General features: G+C 46.9%; 1 protein-coding gene across 1 annotated transcript; it reads left to right on the top strand.

Moving 5' to 3' along the window:
* The first annotated feature begins 5371 nt into the window (after positions 1 to 5371).
* SGPL1 (sphingosine-1-phosphate lyase 1) lies at positions 5372 to 25812 on the top strand. The gene is made up of 13 exons (XM_010154563.1): positions 5372 to 5532; positions 7432 to 7499; positions 9104 to 9251; positions 10844 to 10923; positions 12455 to 12583; positions 20486 to 20574; positions 21389 to 21494; positions 21940 to 22038; positions 22802 to 22951; positions 23205 to 23443; positions 23965 to 24111; positions 25467 to 25587; positions 25672 to 25812. Exons 1-13 carry the CDS (start codon positions 5400 to 5402, stop codon positions 25810 to 25812), a joined length of 1650 nt encoding a protein of 549 aa, XP_010152865.1. The 5' UTR covers positions 5372 to 5399.
* The last annotated feature ends 386 nt before the right edge of the window (positions 25813 to 26198 follow it).

The raw sequence follows: 26198 nt of genomic DNA, 5'->3' as shown, positions 1-26198 counted from the left end.
CCTTCTCTATAGTGGATGCCAGGCTGCTGCTCTGAGTTGCTGCCTTGTTTGTTTTTGTGCTGAAGCTATAATTAACCATTGTCTAGCTAATTGCTCTTGCACTCTCGGGGTTGGTGGGATAGTACGTGTACGTTCATTTTGCAGGCACTGTATATGGGTGAACAAAAAAATGCCGTCACTCTGGAAATAGGAAAAAAATTAAAGGTTTGGGTCAGGCAGTGGCGGAAATACATGCAACACTGAAGAAACTGGTGGTACCGGGGAGCTGTGGTAAGATGAGCGTGACCTGAACGTGTTTTTCTTTTCACGTAGCTTCAGCCCAGACATCAAAAGGTTCACAATTCTTGGTTTCTGAGAGATCCTGTGTCTGGTATCGCTCTTGTATGCCCACATCCTTTGGCAAGGGGGGTAGCATGCAATCCAAACCTTGAGCTATAATTAGGAGTTGACTAACAAATATTCTCTGCCTGGTACTTATGTAAAGACGTTTGTCACGCTGGGGGTGGCAGGGAGTGGATGGAGGAGCAATTTCATTACTGGGGCGCGAATCAGAACACTGCAGGCACATGCAGCAACCAGCACTCTCCGAGGCAGAGGGTGGCATTGCTCAATCCCATTCTCTGGCTCTCCGGGAGAAAGCTGGCTGGCTGTTGGCTTCAAGTCCAGGATTTACTTGCAGCTAGGCCAGTTACGCTGCGTAGTCGCGTTCGTCAGACGTGCCTTTTGCGGCCGGAGCCTGTACTGGCACCGAGGTGTTAGCTAAGGCACTGCTAATTGTCGTCTTCCTCTTTAGGAGCAGAATAAATAAACGAAGCTGCTGTGTTGTTGCTGGCTATGTGCGGTTTATTTTCAGCCAGGAAGCCTCCTCCTGGGAAAAACGTGTTGCATAGGAGCACAGGCCTTAATTACAGCAGCAATACCTGTATTGCGCGCGTTGCCCTAATCGGAGTTGACCTAGCTCAGGCAGTCGCTATGAGCAATCCCCCTCTGCCTTGATTTGCTACGTGCCGAGCTGTGCGACACGCGGCCTCGTTCTTCGGTGCTGTTGAAGTGAAGAACAATGGTAAATGTTAAAGGGTTTGGGTACGGGGAGGTGGTCAGAGGGCCCCTAGTTTAGGAAACCTGGGGCCCATCCCTGGAAGTGTCCAAGGCCAGGCTGGATGAGGCTTGGAGCAACCTGGTCTAGTGGAAGGTGTCCTTGCCCATGGCAGGGGGCTTGGAACTGGATGGGCTTTAAGGTCCCTTCCAACCCTAACCAGTCTGTGACTGTGAAAATGTGTGGATTCAGGTGAAAGCTGAGGATGTGGTTTCATCTTAGCAAAGTGAGCCGAGGACTTATGCTGTTGCTTAAAATAAACTTGCCTTTTTAAGTTACTTTTGTTCTGTGGCCCACTTTAAATGCTCTCCTGGGGGAAAGAAGATTCTGCTGATAAAACCTTTTTTTTTTTTTTTTCATACCCTTCCCACAGGTAAACTTTAATGGTGCTTCCACTTTACAGTGTCAGAGACAGGAGGCACTCATAACAAAACTGTGAGGTCCTCCAGTTTGCCTTTCTATTTCTTCCCCCTCCCCCCTTTTTTTTTTCCTCCCCGAAAGACTTTTTTGAGTCCTAAAAACCTGAAGCCGAGGAAATGCTGTTCTGGCAAAACTGCAAAATCTGCTCTTGTTAGCTTTGGCATTTTCCCCCCTCCTTCTTTCTCTTCTGTCATCTGGGACAGAAGAGCATTACTGCAGTTAATTTGTCCTCTTTTGTAGTGGCATAAGTGCTATCCCTGGAACCAGCTCAGCTACCTAATGGCTTTTAGAAATAGAGTACTAAGGATGTATTCCTAATCTGTGGAGCTCAAAATTCAATATGTAAACTGCTTGGGTTGCCAAGTGCATTAATATCAGGACAAATGAACACTGCAATTCCTAATGATAGCAATTAGTATTTTATCTGATACCTGCCTCTGTCTTAATGCTCTGAGAATTAAAAGCAAATCCTCCAGTGGAGATTTTTTTTCCCCCCATGCTTTTTAGTGTACTCATAAGTCGGGCTTTGAAACTGCTTTAAAATAATCCTGTGTCTTGTGAAGCTTTTGTGGGGGGGAAGGTTCTCTAAAGGAAATAAAACCAGCTTATCTGCTCTCCTATAATGGGAAGGGAAACCTTTATATTTCTTTTTTTGACGTCTTCACAAATAAGCAGTTTATTGTCTTACATGAAACTCCATCCTGTGGATAGGCTTAAAATCAGGCCAGCTTGTTGTCTTTTGCCCAGCCAGGGGTGCGGTAATAGCAGGGGTGAATGGATGCTATAATCCCGCAAAGCTGGAAGTGCATCCCTCCTCACGGCGAGCGTTTCTTTTGGCCGAGATTGACTAGAAATAAGAAGAAAAACCTCCAACAACCCTGTTTTTACCCTGTTATGAGTAGCTCCTTCAGGGCTGCAGGGGAAGGGGTTCAAATGAACTTGGCTGAATGTAAGCAGTGTATTTATTACCCCCGCCTCCTCCCCGTGAAATACGGAAGCGGTGGAGGACCGCGGCAGCGAGGCTGCAATCACACACCATCGGGTGTAATAAAACCAGAGTACGCTTGAATGCGCCCTCCTGAACGCCCTATGGTTTCTCTGGGATCAAGTTAGTAGTTTGGAAAGGAGAGATCTTTCGTGTCTTGCTGGATACTTTGGGGCAAAGAGGCACTTTGAAAACACTGTGTGCTTAGTTAGCCAGGGAGCCGAGAAATTGCGTCTCGTTGCCAACTCATCTTCCGTGCCAATTTTCAGGGTTTTTTAAAATCTCTCTTTAATATCCTCGTGAATTGCTCTATCTCATCCTTCCAAGTCCTGCAAGGCTGAAGTGACTGAAGAAGGAGAAAGTGAGGAATACTGAGGAAACTTGACCCTGTCAAATTGTATTCGTGGAGCAATCTCAGATTGTAAAGAGACTCTTCAGTGGCTGAGAATTAACATCGTGAAAATCTTCTCTTATTTGTTCCAATCTTGGACGTGCTGTTGAGGTACCATACCTCCGTCTCGGTGTGCGTGCTTCTAGCTTGGGGTAGACCAAAGGTAAGGTGTTTTTTCTGCCTTGCCTCTCAGTAATGGAAAAGCGCGCAGTGGCACGTGGCCTTGTTTATGCGGTAGGATGTTGCTTGTTCATCTCTGATGTCTCTTACGCACCTGAGCCTTTTTTGCTGGTAACATGGCTGAGAAAATACCTTTATGCAACAGCACGCTGGGGTTACTGCGGCGTCCCGCATCGCGTGCGCCCCCCGTCTGCGCTTTGCTTGGGATCGCCTCAAGCTCAGAGCCTAGCAGCCTGAATTTACAGACCAGAGCACTGGTTTAATGGGGGGAGAAAAAGAGGACAGCCCACTCTCTCTTTGATGCTGCGGCATCTTCTTGCCATCAGTTGAGAACAGCTATTGAGACATCAGCGCATTAGTGGCTCTGTTCCCATCCATGAAGTGCAGTTCCAAAACCGGATGATATCCGGGCATTAGCTCCTAGGCAGTGAACCAAAGTTGCTGCTGTTGGTTAAACACGCCTTTCCAGGGTTTTTTCAGAGAAGATTGTGCAAACTTGATGAAACTTAAGTACCACCCCTTGTAGTTGAAAAAGGGTAGCTCTTCCCTTAAATTCTAGGGTTAAAGCAGCTTTGTGGTGACTGGGTTGGAGGACTGGGCACTAGCTAGTACACTGCCTAATTGCAGTGGGTTCTGTGACTCTCTTGTTTTCAAGGCTGAAGGAGATGGTGTATTTTTAAATCACCCTTTGCCAAGAGGCAGGGTGCTAATTTGACTTCTCATAGCTTAGTGCTGCTCCTTCTAAGGAGACCTGGTTTTGCCCTATTCAGTCCATGCCCTTCAGCCTATGCTGGGAAGTGGATGATATTAGTCCTCTGCCATGTTTTGCTGGAATTTTTTAGCTTTATGTTTGTGTTGCTTCAATATTTTTAAGGTCTCTTGCATTATATTAATTTTGTTGCTTTTCCAAAGTAGTGCCTATTGGTTAGCTTTTTTTTTTGGTAAGGAACATTGCCTTTTTCCATTGTTTATTTGGAAGAATTTTGGTATGTGGTGTGTTTTTCGGGCTGCTTGTAGCCTTTCCAGTTGTGTTGAAAGGACATGTTACCCCTAAATGTGACCTAAAGGAAAAAAAAAATCAAATGCTGCTTCTGTTGTTGACTTGACCCAGAAGTGAGGTGTGTAAATGGTGCGGAGAAGGGAAGTTTTAGTAGCTTTTAATTTAGTGGTTTATTTGTGTCCGTCTTTGCAAGCTGCTCTGAACCCACCAAGAGTATGACAGCATAGGTATCGAGGATGTATTCCTTTTGAGGCTTATTAACAAGACTTTTAAAAGGGCCTCTGTAGTTTCTCTGTTTGGAGGGTAAAGCTTTGCAGTGCTGAAGGTCCCCCTCCTGCAAACTCTGCAGCAAAACTGGGGAAAACTGGGCTTGGTAGTAAATGAAAAGGGGAGAAGGGATGGGAAGAGCACTCTGGGAGCAGCTGAAGAAACTTCAAAAAGGCTAAAGTAAAATGCACAAGCTTTTGTTTGCAACATGCAACAAACTCCCTGTATACTGATTTTTGGTCATAGCTCCAGACAAGGTGTGGTTACCTGGATTTGTCTCTGGAAACCTTTTTCCAGAGAATTGTTTTGCAGACCCGTGTTGTGGGGGAAAATGGCCCTTTTCCCCTTGTGTACATCCATTTTCCCCCACCCTGTTTTTCTAAGACTCTTCAGGAGTGTGCTTTGAAGTTTATTGCTTAGGTACTTGGGCTCTGTCCCGAGAGTAATTGCTGGTTTGACATTGTAATTGTTCTTGCATCAGTTTTTTGGGGTTTTCTTTGGCAGCAACGGTGTGTGTCTGTTCTGTTCTGCTTTTGTACGGAAAGTACTAATTAGTTCTTAAACTTAGGGGTTGCCAATACTTAGATTTCCTTCAAAAATCCAGCCCTTGGTACTTAATAGACCTGTTTTGGTGGTACCTGATGAACCGTGGCTCCTCTGATGGATGTATTGTAGTAATTCAGTCTTCACCTAATAATTCCTTGGAAAAAATTACTGAGGTTCACACAGTTGCTTCTCTCGGGCCATGGGAAGATCCGGTGATTTGGAACTGTGAAGCTTGCACGTCTTGTCTGCCCTCGGCTCTGCTCTCTGGCTGTCTGAAATATCTCAAGATGTGTATTTATCGGTAGCTCTTGACTGGAAATGAATGACAGCTATGTCTGCCCTGCTCTGTCTTCAGGAATTAAGGAAAGCATGGGGTCTGCATACTGAAAAACACCTTTTTAACAGACTGGTAGACTTATTGATGCCCTAGTTGTGTGCATTTGAATGTGTCTTGATGTCAGTCTCACTTTCCTTTGTGCAGGATGCCATTATTCCCTACAAGGAGATCCTCCAGATGTATTGGGAGAAAGCAACGAGCTTTGTGAACGCACTGTGCGATGGACTTGAACCCTGGCAACTGGTTGGCTTGACTTTTTCTTCTACGCTTATCAGTGTATGGCTGCATGGCTTCCTCTTCCAGCCCGAGAGTAAGTATTTGAACGGGGGGTTTTCTTATGTTTGAGGGGAAGGGAGGGGGGACAAAGTTGTGCCAAAGTAGTGGAGGGGAAAAGGATGAAACAAGGCCAAAAACTTGTTAAAACAGGCTGCCTTCTGTCAACCAGTACTAATAAAATCCTCTTCCAAATGAAGTTCAAGGCCTGTCTGATCAATGGAATACCTCCATTCCTTCAGAGGGTGTGGTAGGCCAGCCTGGAATGCACCTGCACCTCCTTCCCTTCCTCTCCTCTCCTAGTTTGCCTTTGGCTAAGCCATTTACTTGTGTCAAATCTCTCTTCTTGCTCGTAAACCTGGGCAAATTTATCTGAGAGCTGGGTTCTTGTGAACTTAGTCACTGGTGAAAAGTGTCTGGCTAACTCTTGCCCTTGATGAGGGTTTGCCTTCCTGCTGGGGGAGGAGACATGGTTTTGTTTATGTGTCGGAGGCATGTTTCATCCTTGCGATGTTTGGGATAGTTGCATGTGGTATCATTGTGTGGATTTATTTATTTATTTATTTATTATTTTTTCCGGAGCATCTTCCCGTTTTGAGCCTTCTCTGATATTGACAGCTCTTTGATGAGATGTCTTTTGATGAACCTGCAGTTTTCTCTGGTCAGAGATAACTACCTTGAACTTAGAGGAGAACATGGTGTTTTGCAATTCCCACAGGCCTTAGGGTTACAGTCCAGTGGCCATTTGTTAAAAACAGATGGTTTTTTAACTTGTTTACTTCTGTGCCTCTCTGATCCTCAACCAACCTTCTTTCTTTAAAAAGACAGGAGTTGCTGAATAGTGGGAGTGTGAATGGAAGGAACAAAATGGAGTGAAGCTCTTGCTCGGTACAGAGTTATGCTAGCTTATTGGCTGGTGTTTGCACTGTTGCACAGTATTTTTTTTAAGTTTTGTCTGACTGTTGTAAGACCTGATTAGACTGTCTGAATTTTTCAGGCGTTTGCAGTCTTCTCTCGCTGTGGAAGTTATTAATGAAACAGTGAACACACCGCAGCATGCAATAGAAATGTTGTCATCAGCGTGTTAGCGAGTGTCTGCTACAGAGTGTGCCAAATGGCTGTTACTGTCCTTCTGTAGCTTTTAGAAATATGTATGAAGTGGCTGGGAAAACGTAGATAAAACTGCAAAAAAAGGTAGATAAACTGATTTTTAAAAAAAAGTTTGTTTAGTTATTTCTTGGTGTAAGTGTCCTGCAACTGCTAGTGCCGAGTTGAAATGCCTGTAGGGCTCAAAAGGCATTTTTGATGGCTATGAAGCATCTCTGTCATCCTGCTTTCATTCCTGCCTTTAGAGCTACCCCGGGAGTTTTCTGGTGTTTGTCATCAGCGGTAATTGGACTGTGATGGAATTTCTGCTCTTTCCAAGTCACCTCCTGTTGCATCACGCGTTTCCTATATCGGATGGCCAGACACGGGGCAAATCCTTGTCACGTTACAGCTGAACTGTTTCCTCCTCTGCTCCAGGACCCTGTTTCATGTTGCTGAGTATTTCCATGTCACAGTACTATTCTGCTTTGAAGAAGCAGAAAATAGTTTCAAAAAGTATTTTTCCTTGTTGCTGGAGACTTCCGTTAGCAAATCCTAAAGTCCTCTTTCCTGTAAAATTCCGCACGTGGGTGGAAATTCCTGTGTGAGAAAACGAGTCAAATTATTGATTCCCATGGATGGCTACTGTTCTGGGAGCCATGTGCTTCTGTAGCCTGGTCTGCTTCTGCACCGTGCACTTTGATCTGCTCGTCTGGCTCGCTGTGTCCCCTTGGCTTATTTTAGCCTGGGTCTGGAATACTGAGCCTGTATCAGAAGTATTTTGCTCCCAGGCTGTGTTTTTTTTGTTTCTTCAGTCATCTTAAGTTAATTTCTGACTCTTGTCTTTCAGGTTTAACATCCCGAATTAAAAAACAGTTCTTTAAACTGCTGAGAAAAATGCCATTTGTTGGGGCTATAGTAAGTATTTGAACCACTTTTCTTAACATTACCACGGTTCCTTGTTTGAGCCTGCATAGCTCGCTCTTGGAGGCCTTAGTCCTGGGCATCTCATCGTACTGCGTTCGTAATGATCCAAGGGTATAGATCTGAAAGGTCTTCTGCTGCCACCTGCTTTAATGAAAGATGTAATTTCTACCTAGTCGTCTTGTTGTAGGATCACTCATAAAATCAGAGGTGCCACGGTTTGGTGTATGTTTTTTTTACCCAAGAATCAGTGAGTGCAGTTACAGAATTTCCCAGTAACATTTGCTGCTTGCTGTATTGTAAGAAAAAAACTATTTATGGCAGAAGAAGGGGACAGGATAGAACTTGAGTTGTTCTTCTGAAACAATGTCTTATTCTTGCTCAAGAGTGAGATAGCCAGGCGTTTGTTGTGCAACGTGGAAGGATAATTTTGTTCATCAGATGACTGGCCATGATTAGAGCTCAGATATCTGTTAGCAATAGTTAGCGTTATAGCACAAAGGTATCAGAAGCTTGTGTAATTGTTAACATGAGACGAGCTTTAGTGTTTGGGAGGTTGTTTTATTTTGCAGGAACCTTGAAACTAGAAATGTCGGCATGTTTTAGCCCATTAACACCTTAATGATTGAGAAATGCACAGCTTTGTTTATTTTACCTAGTAAACGGTGGTATCGTGCTTGATGAGTGCCTTACCTTCTCGGGGCTAGCGCTGTTAAGCTCTCCTGTGCCAGAGACATTCCTGGTGTGTCCTATGCGTGTACAGTTTCTGCTCTTTAGCAGGCTGATACCTGATAACCTATCAGTTCCCTACAGGAGGCCTTGACTTTGAGGCATTCCAATGTCCAAAAGTCTTCAAAGCTGATGATACAGTAACACCTGAGTTGCACAGAAGAAGGGTGTCTACTTTGGAATGTGTTGTGAGAAAAGTCTGGGCCTCCTGAATTGTAAGGGGTGGGTGGGAGGAAAGAAATCTCCAAACTTATATTGTTTCTGTCTGTTTTCATGAGTTTCTAAACTGTGTGCATGATGGCAGAGGAGACAAGGTACAAAATCGAATGCATTTGTAGACTCCCACAAATTAAAAACTGTGACTTGGAAAGGTTCGGTGGATAAAAATGTTGTATTTCTGTCCATAAGCCTTGTTTTCTCAAGTGCTAAGGAGAGGGCTCAAGGCAAGCACTGCTCGTCGGTACCCAGTGAAGAACATGCTCTGTCTGTGTGTTGTGGTGGTGGTCTCTGCTGGAAATGAAACGCAGCCAAGCAGTGGCCTGAGTGCCACTCAGCAGTCGCTGTAGTGCTTCCCTGGCACAGCTCTGGGCCAGCGAGCATTCCCATAGGCAATTCCCGGTGTGGTTTAGACTAGCACATGCCAGTTCACCATTCCAGGCAGCTGGGTTTTGGAGGGAGAGGTTGGTAGGAAGGAGGAGTTGAGCTGTGTGGCTGCCGACTTTGCTGCTTTTTGGCCACAGAGCTGAAACAGTTCCCATCTATTCCGCTCAATATATGGATGGAGCGAGTGAGTTTGGTCTTGCGTGCACTCAACACCTATTTACCGTATGGCCAGCACCATCATTGATAGGGTTTTCCTTTCTTTTTAGATCCAGAAGAAGATTGATGAAGCCTTGAATGATGTCACTTCCAATTTATCCTTCCTGAAAGATGAAAAGGATTATATCAAAGCCCTGCCGGAACAAGGCATGAGCCAGTCTGAGGTTCTGGAGAAGATGAAAGAATACAGCTCCAAAGGTACGAACGCGAGTCTGTGCTGCAGCAGAGGTGAGGCTGTGCCATAGCCCTAACATTAGACTGGCTCTTAAGTGAGATCTGATGGCTCCAGCTCATGATCTCATCTTAAATATTTCTTCCCTGTTGCTCTTTGCTTGCAGATGTTTGTCTGTTTTCCCTCTGGAAGTGACTAAGACCAGTATTCGTCACTTTTATGCTGTATTTTGGTATTTACAGTGAAATTCTATTCCTTTTCCAAGAATTCTAGGCTGATGATGGGAGAGCTGAGGAGAAGAGAAATTTGGAGGAAATTGAAATTCGACTTTTACCAGAAATATGTTTTCTGGGAGGCCCCGGGGAATACTCATAATAAGAACAACTTCCAAGCAGTATTTCTAGGGATTTTCCAAGACTGTCTGTCTTAATTTGAAGTCATAGTGGTTACATTGAAAATGCCACTTAAGGAATGGGAAGTCATGGTGGTGTTCTCCTGGCTTGAGCCGACAGAAGAGGTGTCTGAAACTGGAGTTGCCTCACTGGTGTAAATATCTCCTCCCTCATTCATGTACCTACAACTTGTAATGAGCAAATTTGGGTGGCTTGCTGTCCAGTGGAGATATGACTGCCCTGCTCCTATCCCAAATTTGAGAAACGCCTTGAAATTTCTGCTAGAACAGCACATCTGCTCCAAATCCAGCAACAGTTTTGCAGTCGAGTATCCTATAACTTCCTTCTTTTCTACTTTCATGTATTGCTTATGTGGCTTCTGTCTGTGTTCTCCCTCAAATGATTATTTCCTTTCTTCCCTGGGCAGTTCTGACCTTTTTTTAATTTCCTATCGCCCATTCCTTCCCACACACGTGCACTCCCCTTTGGAAGTTGCTTGGAAATGAGGGTTGGATTGTGACTGTGTTCACCTTAACGTGCTTGTGAAGCTGATGCCGGTGAGTTTTATGAAGGAGGCTAACAGGAGAGGGAGCAAATAACCAAACAAGTGGAAATAAGCTTCTAGGGTGTTTGGAGGCAGAAAGTTACAATTACCATCATGTTGGGCAGTGGTTTGAAAGACTTTTAAACAGGTTGTGCTGCTGCTACTGTCCCACCCGCCTCCTCCCATTTGTTAAAGCTTCGGCAGCATATGGTTTTAGGTGAAATTCAACCGAGGCATCCGGCAGTGTAGGTTTTAGCCACACAAGCTTGGCCTTTCCATCTCTTCTGGGCTTACGGTAGGGATGGGTGCTCTTTGAAAGTGGCTTTAACTCTAGCCTCTTTGGAGTTCAGTTGGTTGGACAGCAGTTTGGGGAGACTGAGTGAGGATTAAGTGGATTACATGTTAATGTAAGTGCTTGCTGCAGCTAGATGTTGTTTATGTGCTGACTCTTCAGTCATCCTTTACTTGCAGCTTGCGAAGTTCACGGGATACACGATGCCAGGGGCTTAGCGTCACGCACGGCTGGCTCCGTGGCACAAAAATGGTACTCGTTCCTCGTCAGTGAGGTCTCAAAAGCTGAATCCTCAGCTGTGGAACTGGCAGGGGGGCTTCTCTGCAGACTTGTACACGCTTTCTGAGAATGGTGGTGTCTGCAAGCAATGTGCCCTTCCTTCTCTTGCAGGAGACGTGCGTTGGCAGGATGGGAAGGTCTCTGGGACTGTGTACAGCGGTGAGGAGAAACTCACCCGTCTGCTAGTGAAGGTAAAGTGCAAGCAGCCTAACTTTGCATCCTTGCGGGCATCCTTAGCATCTTCAGGGTGACCAGAAACTCCCCAGAACTGTTCCAGCATCTTTCAAAATAAACAGGGAAGACCTGAAACGAAGACTGCCCAAATATGAAGACAGAGCCTAGGGAAAATGTAGGTGGAAGGGGAATTATTAGCAAAGCATTTAGGCCAAGTGACTGTCCCTGTGGAAACACCAAATAGACACAACTAGGATCCAGTCAGATGAGAAGCTGTTTTGATTAAGAAAGTAAGAAGCTGGTTATGAGGGAATGGAAACTGGTGCTGTCCCTCTAATTCAGGGAATGGTAGGAGGTATAAAATTACCCTAAATCAGCCCTGACAGACGTGCTTTTGCTGGAGGATGGAGTGAACGCATCCCTTGCTGTGGGATCCCATCCCATCCCTGTGGAACTTCAGTTTGCTGTGGGATCCCATCCCATCCCTCGGAGGCTGTGGAACTTCAGCCTGGAACAGCTTTGCTGAGTAGAACTAAATTCTTCTTGATTTAAGCAAAAAAGAAGTTTGTAAAATGTTTTTTGGCAGTCCAGATCTTGTGACAATGGAGCATTGGCATGCTTCAGTGGTGTCTTTGTTAAGTCTGTTTACCTACTCAGGGACTTCTCCCTTGAGAGGGTTGGAAAATAACCTAAGCAGCCCAGAGGTCTGTTTTCAAATATATCTACTTGAAGAGGGTTTTTTTTGCTAGAAAGGGGAGTCTGGCCACCTTGCTCCTGGGAAAAGCTTTTATAACAGCTGTAATGAGCTCTGTTTGGTGGTTGCTATTGGTGTTTTCTGCTCGTTGACATTTTCTTTGCCCCTTCTGGGGAAAGCTCAGAGCAGCCTTTCTGAGGGGCCTCAGCTCGGATTGAGTGTTGTGGAAACATTCCCTCTCTTTGTACTGATTGTTTGCTGGTTTTTCTGCTGTATTTCTTTTAACATCCCTGCAGTTGCTTTTTGATCCTGACAGCAGGAGGTCAGAACTGGCCTGTTCCAGCCTTATCCTGGGAGCCTGCAGTTGCAGAACGAGCATGAAATACTTCTTTCCACGGCCACTTTTGTTGCGGTGTGGGTGGGCAGTTGAGCTTTTCTAGCTCCTTCAGAATTCCCCTTTACTACTAAACATGAAACCTGGTTCTGCAAAGGACGGTGTTTTTTTTGCCTACTCTGTGTAAAGCAATCATAGGGTGCCTATTGTGTTTGGGTTGGTTTTTTTTTTTTTAAATAGCTAAACCTGTCTTTACAAAAAGATATATTGCGATGTTATAGACTCACTCCAGGGGCCAGAATGCCCTAGAAAAAACAAATGAGGTTTAGTTTTTCCCCCTCAGCCATAGCTCCCCAGCTTGTGATGTTTACTTGCAGTTAGGACCGAGGGGATCTGCAGTATTGGCTACGGCTAAACGCAGCTACTTTGCTTGCACAGCATGTGTGGTGTGTTGCCAAATCCGCACTGATAGTTCGGTGCTTCATCTGCAAGGCTAACATTCTGTCTTTGTTTTCTGAAGGTGTATGAAGAGTTTGCCTGGAGTAATCCTCTCCATCCGGATATATTCCCTGGTTTGAGGAAGATGGAAGCGGAAGTAGTGAGGATTGCCTGTACGCTCTTCAACGGGGGCCCCAACTCTTGCGGTGCTGTAAGTAGCCTGGCTTCAATTGTCCTCTGGACATTTTTGGATATGTCTGACTTCAAGTATTAACACACCTTCTGCTGTCGCTCTGAGGCTGAGGTCAAGCTCGTTCTGGTACGTGCCACGCCAACGAAGCTGTACAGAAGACGGTTGCTAATTGCTTTTCTGGCTGAGGTTGATGAGAGGCAGTTTAACTCGGGGAAGTGGTTCTTTAGACAAGACCATTTACTTCAGCTTTTTTTTCACACTCCTAAATGGTGTGGGCTTGATGGGAGCTGGAAAAGAGAACGAGTATTATGTCGCCTGGCTGGTTGTCAGTAGGGAATGATGAACAGAGCTGTGTCGCTTTGAGTAGCTCCCCTCGGTTTTCATCTCTGAACTGGAAATCTGTAAGCCTGCCAGATTGCTGAGATTGAGGACAAGGCCGGCTGGCTGGCTAGTCCCCAACAAGCAGCTTGAAGCGTTGGTAACCAAGCAGGCATGGCACGTACTGTCATCTGTCCAGCTGGAAAGCTGTCTTTCCAGGCTTATGTGGCCTTCCAGCGTGCTAGGGCGGAAACCGGTTTTAAAGCCTTGCCAGAGTTCCTAGCAAGAGTCCAGGCGTGTGTCCTTAAATTGATGATTTCAAAGCTGGTCAAAGAGCAAAAGTTGTGAACTTGCACAGTGAATTACTGTTATAAAGAAGGAGCCATGGGGTTGGTTTTTTTTACGCTTCTCTCACCGTACTCTTTTGGTAAGGATCCTGAATTCCTTAGGTCAAACTCTCTCCTTGTTTACGTGGTGCGTGGGCCAGTGAGGTCTTACCTCCTCACAGATCAGGCTGTGATTACAAACAGGCTGCTTAATAACTTGCGAGGAAATGGTTCTATTTGGGAGAAGAATCCAATTTTTCAGCGACAGGGAGCGAGGTGATTGCTGCCTGTAAATATGCTAGGGAGAGGGAGGGCCAACAATGGCTGAAGATCCATGTGGGAAGGCAGTGTTGACATAAGCTTAAGAGGTGAACTGGCCTTGAATGGGCTTAATCTGACAGTTGGCTGCTGGGTTGTGTAGGAGGCAAGTACTGGAGTGGCCTTGTAGTAGGTGTAGTTGGGACCAAACTCCAACTGGACTGAGAATGAAACTTGACTGTGCGGTGTGTGGGAGTGTAAGACATGACTGCTTTTGCTGGCGGCGGGTTGTACCCTGTGACCTGACTTGTCGTCTCGGTGCTGTATTCCTTTGTGCCACCTTCAGTTTTAGAGAAGGATTGTCCCTCTTTGCTTATAAAAAGCATTTTACCTCACCTCGTCTCCTTCCTGATTTGCAGTGCTGAGAACACTGCTGAGATTATCCCTGGAGTGGCGGGAGGGGCAGGGTTTAGCGCTGTTGAAACTCATCAACAGTTGAGGTGGCAGTTGATACAACGGTTAGGTAGCTCCGTGATGCTTACTGTATGCTCAGAGAACTTTGCTTGCTGAAGCCTGCAGCACGTGAGCTCAGTTTTTGTTACTTTTGAAAGCCAGCCATATCCTGGGCTGTATCCAGAGCAGTGTGGCCAGCAGGTCGAGGGAGGGGATTCTGCCCCTGTACTCTGCTGTTGTGAGACCTCACCTGGAGTGCTGCGTCCAGCTGTGGAGCACTCAACATCAGAAGGATATTGACCACTTGGAGCGAGTCCAGAGGAGGCCACGGAGATGCTCAGAGGGCTGGAGCCCCTCTGCTATGGGGACAGGCTGAGAGAGTTGGGGGTGTTCAGCCTGGAGAAGAGAAGGCTCCGGGTAGACCTTATTGCCCCTTCCCCTGCCTGGCGGGCTACAAGGAAGCTGGGGGGGACTTTTTACAAGGGTCTGTAGTGACAGGACAAGGGTTAACGGATTTAGGTTGGATATCAGGAAGAAGCTCTTCCCAGAGAGGGTGGTGAGGCACTGGGACAGGTTGCCCAGAGAGGCTGTGGATGCCCTATCCCTGGAAGTGTCCAAGGCCAGGCTGGATGAGGCTTGGCGCAACCTGGTCTAGTGGAGGGTGTCCCTGCCCATGGCAGGGGGCGTGGAACTGGATGATCTTTAAGGTCCCTTTCAACTGAAATGATTCTATGAATCTATGATTTTATACGTAGAGCAAATGTTGTCGAAGTGTCAGCCTTAGCTCTGTTTGCTCTGTCATGGAAAAGTGGAATTGCCGAAGAGGAGAGGGTCAGAGCAGGTAAAAAACCAGCTCCAAAACAATCAGAGTGTGATCACAGCCAACATGAGACCTCCACAGATGCTCTCGGAGGAATTGCACTTTTCCCTCTGCTCCTTTCTTCTTCCCTTCCAAGGATTCCTAAGCAGAAGCAAGCCAATGGGGAAGCATGCAGCTGGCCACGGAGTCATGTTCACACTGGTGGAGCAGTCGGATCTGCAGGTTGAGAAGGGAGGATTGAAAAGTTGATTGACCGGAAATGGATGATTAATCGCATCCCTGTAATTATCTTGTCCAAACGAGTCTCTCCAGTGGACTTTTTGTTTTCCTCCTGCATTGCCTTTCCTGATTGGGAAGAGTGTCCAGAGTTGCTAATCATTGATGGAGAGATGTGGGTGGATATGTGGAGGGCACGTGCTCTTTGAGCAGTTGAGCTCAGTGATTTCTGTTGTTGTCTTGTCCCACAAAACAGAACTAACATTTCCAAATTACTTCTGGAGGGTTGGAAAGTCACAAATCCGTTTAAAAAAGGAGTATTTTTTGAAAGGGATACTGTGCTTTCTGTCTCTGAAGGCCCTGCTGTAGCTGGTGCTTCAGGCTGCCACAGTAACGGGTGAGGCTGTAAACTGCAGAGATGGCTGAACCATGGAGGGTGCAGTGCTGGGAATTATCTTTAAATTGATCTGTTCAGGGTGTGATGACGGCTTTTTCTACTGAGAAGGCTTCTGGTTTACTCGATTCAACTTCTGCAGTGTTGAAAACCGAAAGAAATGTACTTTTTTCTCAATTTCATCACGGCCATTTCTGAAAAGGAGCGTGTCTTAGTGCCAGGTCCCTGCACACTGCATTAACTAACCTGATTCTAGCAGCTGGGACTGCTTGTTCAATGTATTGGTGCCTGGTGATGGTCCCTGAAGGGAGGTGGAGCTTGCTGGTGTTTCTGAAGAGGGCATCTGTAGCTATGCTGTGTAGGGGGAAAAAACCCCAAAAGTTTGTCTGTGCTTGTCGGTGAGACAATTCCAGTTCCTTTGTGCTCAGATTTCCATGACACGTTGCAGAACAGCGCTTTATGGGACTAATACTCGGCTGCTCGGCGTGGGAAAAGCAGCACAGCAACACATTTGCACCGGTCCCGGGGCTTTCGGTGGCTGGGGGGGGATCCCTGCACTGTCCTGCCCTGTGGCATGTGGATGTCTCCCTAAGCAGGGTATCTGGAGAGCAGTCCCCTGCTTCCTCTTTTGAAGGTTTTTGGTGTGTTTAACAAACGCTAAAATGAAACGTGTCTCTTTAGGTTTTGGAATGTTAAATCAGATGGAGCAGCTTGCGTTATTTACAGGAGTTGCCTTGATTTGAGGCATGTGGGCTGTAATTCTCCTTAGTTTAAACATGGGCATAAACCCACTAACAACACCCGTGAGGGGCGTGTGTGTGCAGGATGCCTTTTGCCTTAAATTGCACCGAGAGATGTTCCAGGTTTTTAAGCAGTTTAAAATGAATCACTTTCAGCAGCGGATGGATGCTTCCCATTTCTCACTAATTACTACTTTTGCTCTTAATTTTAATTGTGTTACGCAAGAGCAAAGAGACAGGAATTGGGGATTTTTTTTTTTTTTTGGCTCCCAGGAGATTCTAATAGTGTTCTTGCAATGATTTGGAAGGACTGAGTTCAGCACGTAGAGGAGGAATGGGGGTGGTGGTGGTTTGTTTTTGTCTGTTGTGTGCATATGTTCCTGTTCACGAGGTGCTTTGTTTTGCAGTTCTGGCACAGTGGATTTCCCCTCTAATTTGGGGAGAAATCACTGCTTTTATGCAAGCTTCAGTCATTTCAGGGTTTTTTTTTTTTTGTAGTTTTTTGAACTTTAAAAGGAAAGGATGGCTTTGAAGTGCAGGGGAAGACTGTGTGGAGGGTGCACACGTGTATTTGATGTCAATCTCTCTGCGCTTACTCTGTGTCTGGGACAGGGGAGAGGCAAAATCAGCCCATGCAAACCTAAGCCTCCTGCAGAAACTGTCTTATCTCTTCCTCCCAAATTCTGGGGCTTCCAAACTTTGTGGCAGAGCTGGCTGCACGTTTGAAATGACTTTACCAGTGAAATGGGAGTGATGCGTCCTGGGGAGGGTGTGAGGTGTGCCTTAAACTCTGCAGCTCAGTCAGGTTTTATCTGTAGTGATGAGCGGGTCACCTTGAGAGACAACTAGCAGGATTTACAGCCTGCAAGTTTACAGGGGCTTTATGAGTCTGCCGCTGCGTTATGACCATGCGGTGGATTGGGGTGTATTTTTACTCTGATACTAGAAATAAACTGTAGTTTGTTTTCTTATTCATGGAGTGGTTTAGCTCAGTGAAACTTCGGGTCAGCTTTGTCTCCAGGGTCTGCATGGATGTGTTTTCTAAGGTGAAAACACAAAACAAAACCCAAAGGGGCTCTTTTTATGTCTGATGCTCTGACAGCAATGTATGAATGGTGTGGCCAAAGAAATCCTGGAGTAGGGACCGAACTTCTTATTGCTGTTTTAATGTTGACATTCCAGAGCACTGGGATTTGGAGGGAGGGAGCTATGGAAGGGATATACCAAATTTAGAAAGCAGGAGGAATATTTTCTTCCCTGTGCTTTCTCCTTTCCCCTCCCATTTGGAAAATAATAAATGAAGAACAAAGGTCTGTTTGCTTGCCTCTTTCCACACACTTTGCCTGGCTTTTGAAGATAGCGCAGGGTTGGAAAGCTGCTTAAAACAATGCCTGTTTCCAGTCCCTTTTCCCCCTGGCATCACTCGAGCCTGTGGACTTTCATTTGGAGGAGAGGAAAAAAAATACTCACGCGAGCCATCGGCGAGTGCTGAATCACTGCGTGTTGGCCGGGTGCCGCAGGCGGTGGGGAAGTTGTATCCTGTGACAGTGATTCAAGCCCTGGCTATAGCTGGATGAGTTTGCTGTTGATAGCTAAGCTGTCAGAGCTTCCTGTGAAGGAGCAGACTCCCTCTGCAGGTATAAACCCTCTGGGCCAAAAGGGTTTTGGGTGTTGCAGCGGTGCCACGCTGAAGGTGCTGCTGTAGGTCAAGCTGCTCTGTGGTGGGGATAGTGGTGTGTTGATACTGGTGGGACGATTTAGGAGGCTTCTCTGGCTGAAGTTCAGCTTTTTGGGTGGATTTTCAGCTGCCTGAGTAAGCTTTCTGTGTGGTTATCTCCATGCCGGTCTTGGTGCCGAGGAGGAGGAGCGGTCCTGGATGCTGTTCCTTAACCTGCGTCTGGCCAACTGCTGAAAAGAGCCTCTGACCTCCCAAAAACTGTGTCTGGCTCAGCATTTCCATGCAGGTGATAAGCCAGACTTTGAAGAAAGGTTTCTCGTGTGTAAGGGGAATATGTTGGTGCCTTGGTGGAAAGCTCGGAAATGGGAATAAGACCGTACAGAGGCTGCTCTTTGAAGAGCAGAATATCTAGGTGAGAGTAGAGTGTAGGGACTGTTTGCTCAACAGGGAGCGGGCCTGGTGGCACAAAGTGTCTGGTGTTCTGTAACGTGAATCCCCAGATCCCCAAATCATGCTTAGCAAAGTTTTCACAATCACTGCATTATTGTAAGCAATGTTGAAAGCAATGTTACAAGTATGCCATAATCCTGGTCCTCTTCTCCTACCCGGCAGCAGGAAGGCAATCCATGTTATACCAGCTGTTATTTTACCCAAAGGTAGTAACAACTGCACAGATCCTTTCATAAGAAGGATTGAGAAGTGAATGACACAGCCCATAAAATGCTTAGGACATTGTGTTCCTGCCACGCATCTATTTGCTTCACAATAAACGCAACGATTTCTTTATCCACTGTGAGGCTCTGTTAGGGTTTATCTGCGGCAGCTGTTGCTTTTAAACTACCAAAACAGCAGAAATTGTCTGTGGTGTGACAGTCACTTCCACATTGCTTGTGGTGGCAGCTGCTGCTGGCATGGATCATGTTAGAAACAAATGTGGCAGGGGGTTTTATGTGCCTGTGAACTTTGTTCCTTGTCTCTGTACTTAATGTTTAGTCACTGTCACGCAGTCACACTATTCTTTACATTTTGGGGGTTTGTAGCTGTGTCAGCTGAGGGGAAAAAAAAAAAAGGAAAACCCAGACTAGCAGATGTCATCAGGCATGCAAATGTGATTGCATCCCTCTTTTCAAAGAGGTTAAAAGGGGAAGTTGTAGTTGGGTCAGCAGATCTGGGGGTCAGAAGCACTCCTCCCTAAGTGCTGTAAGTAGCTTTTGATTCTGCTCTTTCACCTGCACTTCTGGATACCGGTCCCAGGTACCAGCTGTCCTTATGGCTCACCCAGCCTAGCAGTTGGCCAGTCCTGCAGGCTGCTTGAAAAAGCAACCTCATGTTTTACTAGGTTAAAATTTGGCTTTGAAAGGTTTGCGTCCCCTGCGTGTCAGAGCTTACAAAGGCTGGCTGACAAGAGACAGTCCTCCCACATGTGAAAGGCTGCAAGAATTGGGCTTTTTCAGCCTGGAGAAGAGGAGGCTCCGAGGAGACCTTATAGCACCTTCCAGTGCCTGAAGGGGGCTACAAGGAAGCTGGGGGGGACTTTTCCCAAGGGCCTGTAGTGACAGGACAAGGGGTAATGGGTACAAATTGAAAACAGGGAGGTTTAGGTTAGAGATCAGGAAGAAATTCTTCATGGAGAGGGTGGTGAGTCACTGGAACAGGTTGCCCAGAGAAGCTGTCGATGCCCCGTCCCTGGATGTCTTCAAGGCCAGGCTGGATGAGGCTTGGAGCAACCTGGTCTAGTGGAAGGTGTCCCTGCCCATGGCAGGGGGGGTGGAACTAGATGATCTTTAAGGTCCCTTCCAACCCAAACCATTCTAGGATTCTATGAATTTCTTCCCCTAAAGAGTTCCACTGACATGTTTGCAACAGCTCTTGAGTTCTGGTGTGCAAGAGTGAACTCGATGGAACAGCTTGTGCTGCCTGTCCCTTCCTCTCTTCCACCTCCTGGTGTGAACCCTCTTGTTTTCCTCTGGTCAGGGTAAAGAGGGCTGGGACAACATGGGAAGTGGGTTGTGTGGATACTGAGGGGCTTACCAGGCAGTGTAATGCAGAAATTCCTCCTGGTGTAAAATTTCTTGGGTCTTTGAGGATTTACAGGTTCTGGCCTGGTGTTGACCAGACCTGGGCTGGCCTCTGCAGAGAGAAGGTGGGAGAGAGCTCTGTGCTTTGCAGTGCTGCAGGTTCTGGGGAAGCTCTTGTAGCTCAGGAGCAACACCAATCCTGCGCTGGCCTCGTGCCTCAGCGAGGCACTGCTCCAGGCCGAGTAAACCCTGCTGGACTTCAGTTAACTTCATACAGAATCAACTTTGTTGTTTCCGTATACGTGGCATAATTAATCTGTAATCCAGATAAACGATCCCCGGGTAATCAAGAGCTAAATGTCTACCTGTAGTTTCAGGAGGTGCGGTCATGTTTGCCAGCTAGTGATTATGCAGTATGGTCCCCTCTTGGCAGGCTTTTGAGTTTGGTAGTTTTTATTTGTTTTCCCTCCCCCCCCTTAAATAGAGGAGTCAACATTTATTTTAAATGAAGTCAAAAAAGCTACCTTGAGCTGTTCAGCAGCTTCTGCTGCCCTCAAAACCTGGGTTTTCCTGTACATCTCTAGCCTCTGAAGCATCTCTGCCCAGAGATGCTGTGGCAGCATTGCTTTTTCGCTTTCCTCTTCAGCAACTCCCGTGTAAGCAGCTGTTTTTCTTGTTTGCTTCTTTTCTTGGCGACAGATGACATCTGGGGGGACTGAGAGCATTCTGATGGCCTGCAAGGCGTACCGCGACCTGGCTTATGAGAGGGGCATCAAACACCCAGAAATGTGAGCAGTGATTCCACGGTTTGGTTTTTCGCTTTGGGAATTTGTGGGACTTGTACCTGTGAGTGGAGGTGGCTGCTAGACCCTAATATTCCTTTCTTTCGTGGCTCATTACCGCCTCCTCCTTGTCTATCTGTGTCTGCAGGAGAGAAAGCTGGGTTGAAAGAAGCGGTTCAAAAGCACAGGAACCTTTCAGCAGCCTGGGGGTGGCACGATATTGCCGGAGGGGCTGTGGTAGCTGTGCTGTGCAGATGTTTTTGGCAATACCTGCATGCTGGTTTAGACTGAGCCTGCTCGTTTCCGCTTTGGGCCCGTCTCAAGCGGGGATTGTCATGTCCTTTGAAGTGTTTAAGGGGTTTGATTTTATTCAGATCAAAGAGGGCTTAGCCTGAAAACTCCAGGACTAAAGTTGGGGCTGGTTGGAGCTGAAATGAGGAATTGTGCTAATCATTAGACCGCTAATAGAGGATTTGCTCTCTCTAATGCGCTGCTTTCTTTCTAGACGGTGCATCAAAAATGTTTCTCTGGTTAATTGCTTATGGGAGAGAGAACGTAAAGGGAGATGAAACGCTGTGGTGTTCATTTTCTGCTGAATTCCTGCGGTTCTTTTCTTCCCTCTAACGTTTTTGCATGCTATTAAAGCCCCCGATTAAGACGTGATGCCTCAGAAAACAAGATTAAGGCTGTTCGGCCACTTCTGTTAGAGATGGGAGACAGCAAATATTATGTTAATTTGGTGTATTTTCTTTGCTCTGTCCCTCCTGCTCAGGGCTTAGGTGCTGCCTGGGCTGACGTGTGCAACGTGTTACTTTTCCAGGTTGGTCCCGGTGAGCGCTCATGCAGCCTTTGACAAGGCGGCACATTACTTCGGGCTGAAGCTCATTCACATACCGCTGACCAAGGCCATGGAAGTGGATGTTCAGGTATTGCTTTGGGCAGCGTGGCACTCTTTTGGTGGGCAAATCAGCACTGTACAGCAAACAGCAAGAAATCTCCCTATCCAGGTAGCAAGTCGGTGGATAGAGAGGGATGAATGCTTCCTGGAAAAACGGCAGGAGTAAGCACCTGCCATTGCAGATAAGGTTTTGTTTGAAATAATTGGATGTAAACCATCCCTTTGTCCTGTGTGATTCACTTAAAATCAAATATGTGTTTCAGAAATAGCCCCAGATTTCAGTGTTCTAGTATTTCCAAGTGGATGAGTTAAATGACTCTGTCGTCTGATGCTCGTAGCTCGATGCTTTGCTTTCTATGGCTTTTGTGTGTTGGCTTTTAAGACCAGGCGCTGCATGTTTCGCTCTTTATCTTTTTTGGCAGGGTGGCACTTGGTAAATGGAATGTGAGCATCTTCTCTCTTTAAATCTTCAGGCAATGAGGAGAGCTATCTCGAAGAACACAGCCATGCTGGTCTGTTCTGCTCCTCAGTTCCCACATGGAATTATGGACCCGATTGAAGAGGTGGCAGAGGTAGGGACCCTCTGGGAGTTCAGGGTGCTGTAGCAATAAAACCAGCATGTCTTTCTGTACAAGAGGAGCAGCTTTGTCTCTGAACTCTCACATCCCTGCCATAAACTTCTGCTGTAACGGCATGTATGTGTTGTCTACGTGACTTAGAGCTCAGGAGCACCCACTGTGAGACCAACCAGAAGGGCTCGTTCTTTGATATCCGGGAGGAAGTAAGAATAAAAACAGTCCACCTGGTAAAAAGGCTTTGATCTGGGGCCTCCTGGTTGTAGCAAACTTGGTGCGGAAGTCAGAGGAATGCGTGGAGAGAGGGAGTAGGAGTCAAAGAGCTGGGATCTTATTTCTCAAACATGCCTCTGATTTTTCTTCCTGTACTCCAGTTATTTATTTTATATGTAACCAGACAGGGCCTCTGACCTTCTTTTCATTTGGATCATGCCCTCGCACTTTATTGCAGACACTCAGACCAAGTTGTCACATCTCTTTGGCAAATACAGCAAACTGCCAACATGCGATGTTGTTTTTGCTCTTGCTGGCAATCTTCAAATATGTGGAAGGCAGGAGAAGGCATCCTACAAGTAGCCAGCCTTTCCATATTCTCCTATCCTCAACAGCTTGAGGGTGGCATGATGCTCTGAAAGGGTCCAGGAAACATTTAATTGAGAGATGCAGAGTACCTTTTGGTGACTGGACTTTAGGTGCCCTGACTGCATGTTTTTCTTGCCTGATTGCATGTTCCTCACCAGAATCTCTTGTTCACACACAGCTTGCGCTGAACTACAAAATTCCCTTCCACGTCGATGCCTGCCTAGGTGGATTTCTCATTGCTTTCATGGACAAGGCAGGATTCCCTCTAAAGCATCCCTTTGACTTCCGTGTAAAGGGCGTGACCAGCATTTCTGCTGATACCCACAAGGTAAGAAGGAGAGGAGGAAGGTCTTCCAGCCCTTTCATTCTGGGGGAACAAATCCTGATGCCATCCATGTCTTCAGACATTTCTGCTCTGTGGAGGAGTGCTGAAGTGCAGGGGTAAGGGTCACCCCATTCAGATGCTTTGGGCAATGTGCCGAAGTAGGGACAAGTGGGATGTGGTGACTGCACGCAGGGAGTGTTTGAATGAGTCCCTGTGCCCTCCTGCTGCTTTCTGATGCTTTCTGTGCCCCTTGCAGTATGGCTACGCTCCCAAGGGCTCCTCGGTGGTGCTGTACAGCGACAGGAAGTACAGGAGCTACCAGTTCTTTGTAGCACCCGACTGGCAAGGGGGCATATACGCGTCCCCCTCTGTGGCAGGCTCCAGGCCCGGTGGAATCATAGCTGCCTGCTGGGCAACTCTGTTGCACATCGGGGAATCGGGCTACGTTGAGGCTACGAAGAGGATCATTAAAACGGCTCGTTTCCTTGAATCAGAGTACGTGTGTGCCTTTTGATCACGCTCTTTAACCTCGTTCTGGACTCCTCCCAAACTGCTTTTGTTTCTCTCGCAGCTTCCCTCCTGTCCCCCTCAGGTTCCCTCCCTGGCCCAGAGATGCTATAGCATGTTGCCTGCTGGGTGGGAATCCAGCGGGCAGTTAAGGGGGGGGGAAGATGCTTTGTTTATGGCCAGGTTGCTGCTCTGTGCCAGAGAGCAGAGAGGCACAGAGGGGGAAGGGGTGCAGGCATCTCTTGCTGGGGGGCTTGTGTTGCTATGTGAGCTGATAAGCTGATCATCTCTGCCACTCTGCCTTCCCTCTCCTCGCTGTCCTCCCTCTTTCCCATTTCTTCCTGAGTGTACTTTAGGGTCTCTAATGCCCTGAGTCCTCTTGCATGTCCCAATGGCCTGGGCTGGTGGCGTGATTTTTTTGGTAGGGATGTGCTGTCATATCTCCACATGGGCCAGATGTTCTGTTCATCTCTGTAACCCTGGTCACTCACTTCTTTTCTCTTTTTAAGGTTGAGAAAAATTGACAGCATCTTCATTTTTGGGAAACCGGAGGTGTCTGTCCTCTCCATTGGTTCGGAGATTTTCGACATTTATCGATTATCTAATCTCTTAGCTGCAAAAGGATGGAACTTAAATGTCCTACAGTTCCCATCAAGGTGAGTGGAGTGACGTGCCTAGCCGGGGTATGCAAGCTGGTCATCTTCAGGGTACGTAGCTCTCTTGATTTGCCAGGTGGTGTTGTCCATGGCTGATAAAGTCTACACACCATTTTCCTCTGCAGAGAAGGAATTACTTTTGTAAATGTTGATACATAGCAGTTACTGCAGTGAGGATAAGGTAATAATAAGGGGGCTGGAGCCCCTCTGCTATGGGGACAGGCTGAGAGAGTTGGGCTTGTTCAGCCTGGAAAAGGGAAGGCTCTGGGGAGACCTTATAGCACCTTCCAGTGCCTGAAGGGGCTACAAGGAAGCTGGGGGGGACTTTTTACAAGGGTCTGTAGTGACAGGACAAGGGGTAACGGGGTTAAATTGAAAGTGGGGAGGTTTAGATTAGATAGCAGGAAGAAGTTCTTCCTGGGGAGGGTGGGGAGGCACTGGGACAGGTTGCCCAGAGAAGCTGTGGATGCCCCATCCCTGGAAGTGTTCAAGGCCAGGCTGGATGAGGCTTGGAGCAACCCGGTCTAGGGGAAGGTGTCCCTGCCCATGGCAGGGGGGTTGGAACTGGATGATCTTTAAGGTCCCTTTCAACCCAAACCATTCTGGGATTCTATAGTTTTAGTGAGCCTGGAAGAGGACATATCTGAGGCTCCCTTTCTATTTACCTCTGTCTAATACAAGCAGAAAAATGTAAACAGCCAGGGCTTTATCTCATGTTAGTTGAGGGTTAGTGGTCAGCCCTTTGCTGTTCTTTCAGTGATCTTTCCAACCTGGTGTAAAATGAACGTTTGACAGTTTCCTTGAGTGGGTAGTTGTTTTTTCTGCGGGTAAAAGGGGCAAATGCTCTCACATGTAGCCACACTGAAAACATTTTGGATTTTCAGTTAGCATGCTGTCTTAAAGAGCCTGAAGTGACAGCTCAGAGGTGTGAGTAGCCCTGTTCCTTCTGGTGGATGCTACCTTCCACACTGTGGGTGGCTGATGGCCTATCTAAGCTGGAGAGGAAGGGGAAGGAAATGATCTGAGGGTCACCCTGTTTGCAGGCACATTGCTCACCAGAGGTACCTGCAATGAGCTGAGAAAATTACAGACCTTTTCCCAAGTACAGTGAAGTCAGGGGTGGAAAAAAGAAGAGCTGAACTTTCCAGAGTTTGGTTCCGCAAGTATTTTGTAGGGATTACCTGTAACTGGAAGGGAGAGGATCGTCATCTCCCGTGAAACTGCTGAAATGGGATTTTAAGGAGATACGCAGTTGTCACTGGCCAGGGAAGTACTACGTTGCTGTTGGTTGCTCAGAAAATGTGGAGCTGTACGCTTGAGGTGGTTAATCTTTCCCCTCTCCCCTGCCTGCCCAGCATTCACCTCTGCATTACGCAGTTGCACACGAAGCCCGGTGTTGCGGAGCAATTCCTGAAGGATGTCAAGGACAGCGTCGAGGAGATCATGAAGGACCTCAGTGCCAAGACCACAGGCTTGGTAAGGAGGTAGCGAGGGTGTGTTCGGGATGTTTCTCTGGTGGCATTGATGATCCTATGTAACGACCTCCTCTTCTCTGCTTAGGGAGCCATCTATGGAATGGCCCAGTCCGTCCCAGACAGGAGCTTGGTAGCGGAGATTTCTCAGGCGTACTTGGACGGCCTCTACAGCACGGATGTTCCTTGCAGTGAAAAGCATATGAACGGCTCTCCTGGCCACCACTGACTGTAGTGCAACAATCTGTGCCTTGCCAACAAGCACTGGGGTGGTTCTAAAGGTTTCCTAGGGGAAGAGATTGCAGTAAGCCTTTGTTCCTACAATTGCAGGTCTGATGGCGGCTTGATCTTAAACTTCCTTCCCTGTCGTATTCTGTTCAGAAATCTGCCCAGTTTTAGTTTTAGGGCTTTTCTTCCCTCCCCTCCTGCATTTTTTTCATCATGACTATTGGTGGTGAATTGAATGTCCATTCCACAACTCCAAATTCCTCAGGTATCCTACGTGTCACTTCATTCCTCACCGTTTCCTCTCCTCAGACCTGGTATTCAGCCGGTGTCCAGCCAGGTGTTATTTGAGTTCTCGTGTTGCGTTCCAAAGCTTCAATCTTCCCAGAA

The sequence above is a fragment of the Eurypyga helias genome, unplaced genomic scaffold (assembly GCF_000690775.1).
Source record: "Eurypyga helias isolate BGI_N326 unplaced genomic scaffold, ASM69077v1 scaffold28506, whole genome shotgun sequence".
Lineage (NCBI taxonomy): Eukaryota > Metazoa > Chordata > Aves > Eurypygiformes > Eurypygidae > Eurypyga > Eurypyga helias.
Note: the sequence above shows the minus strand (reverse complement) of the source record. Positions and strands in the feature narration are given on the sequence as shown.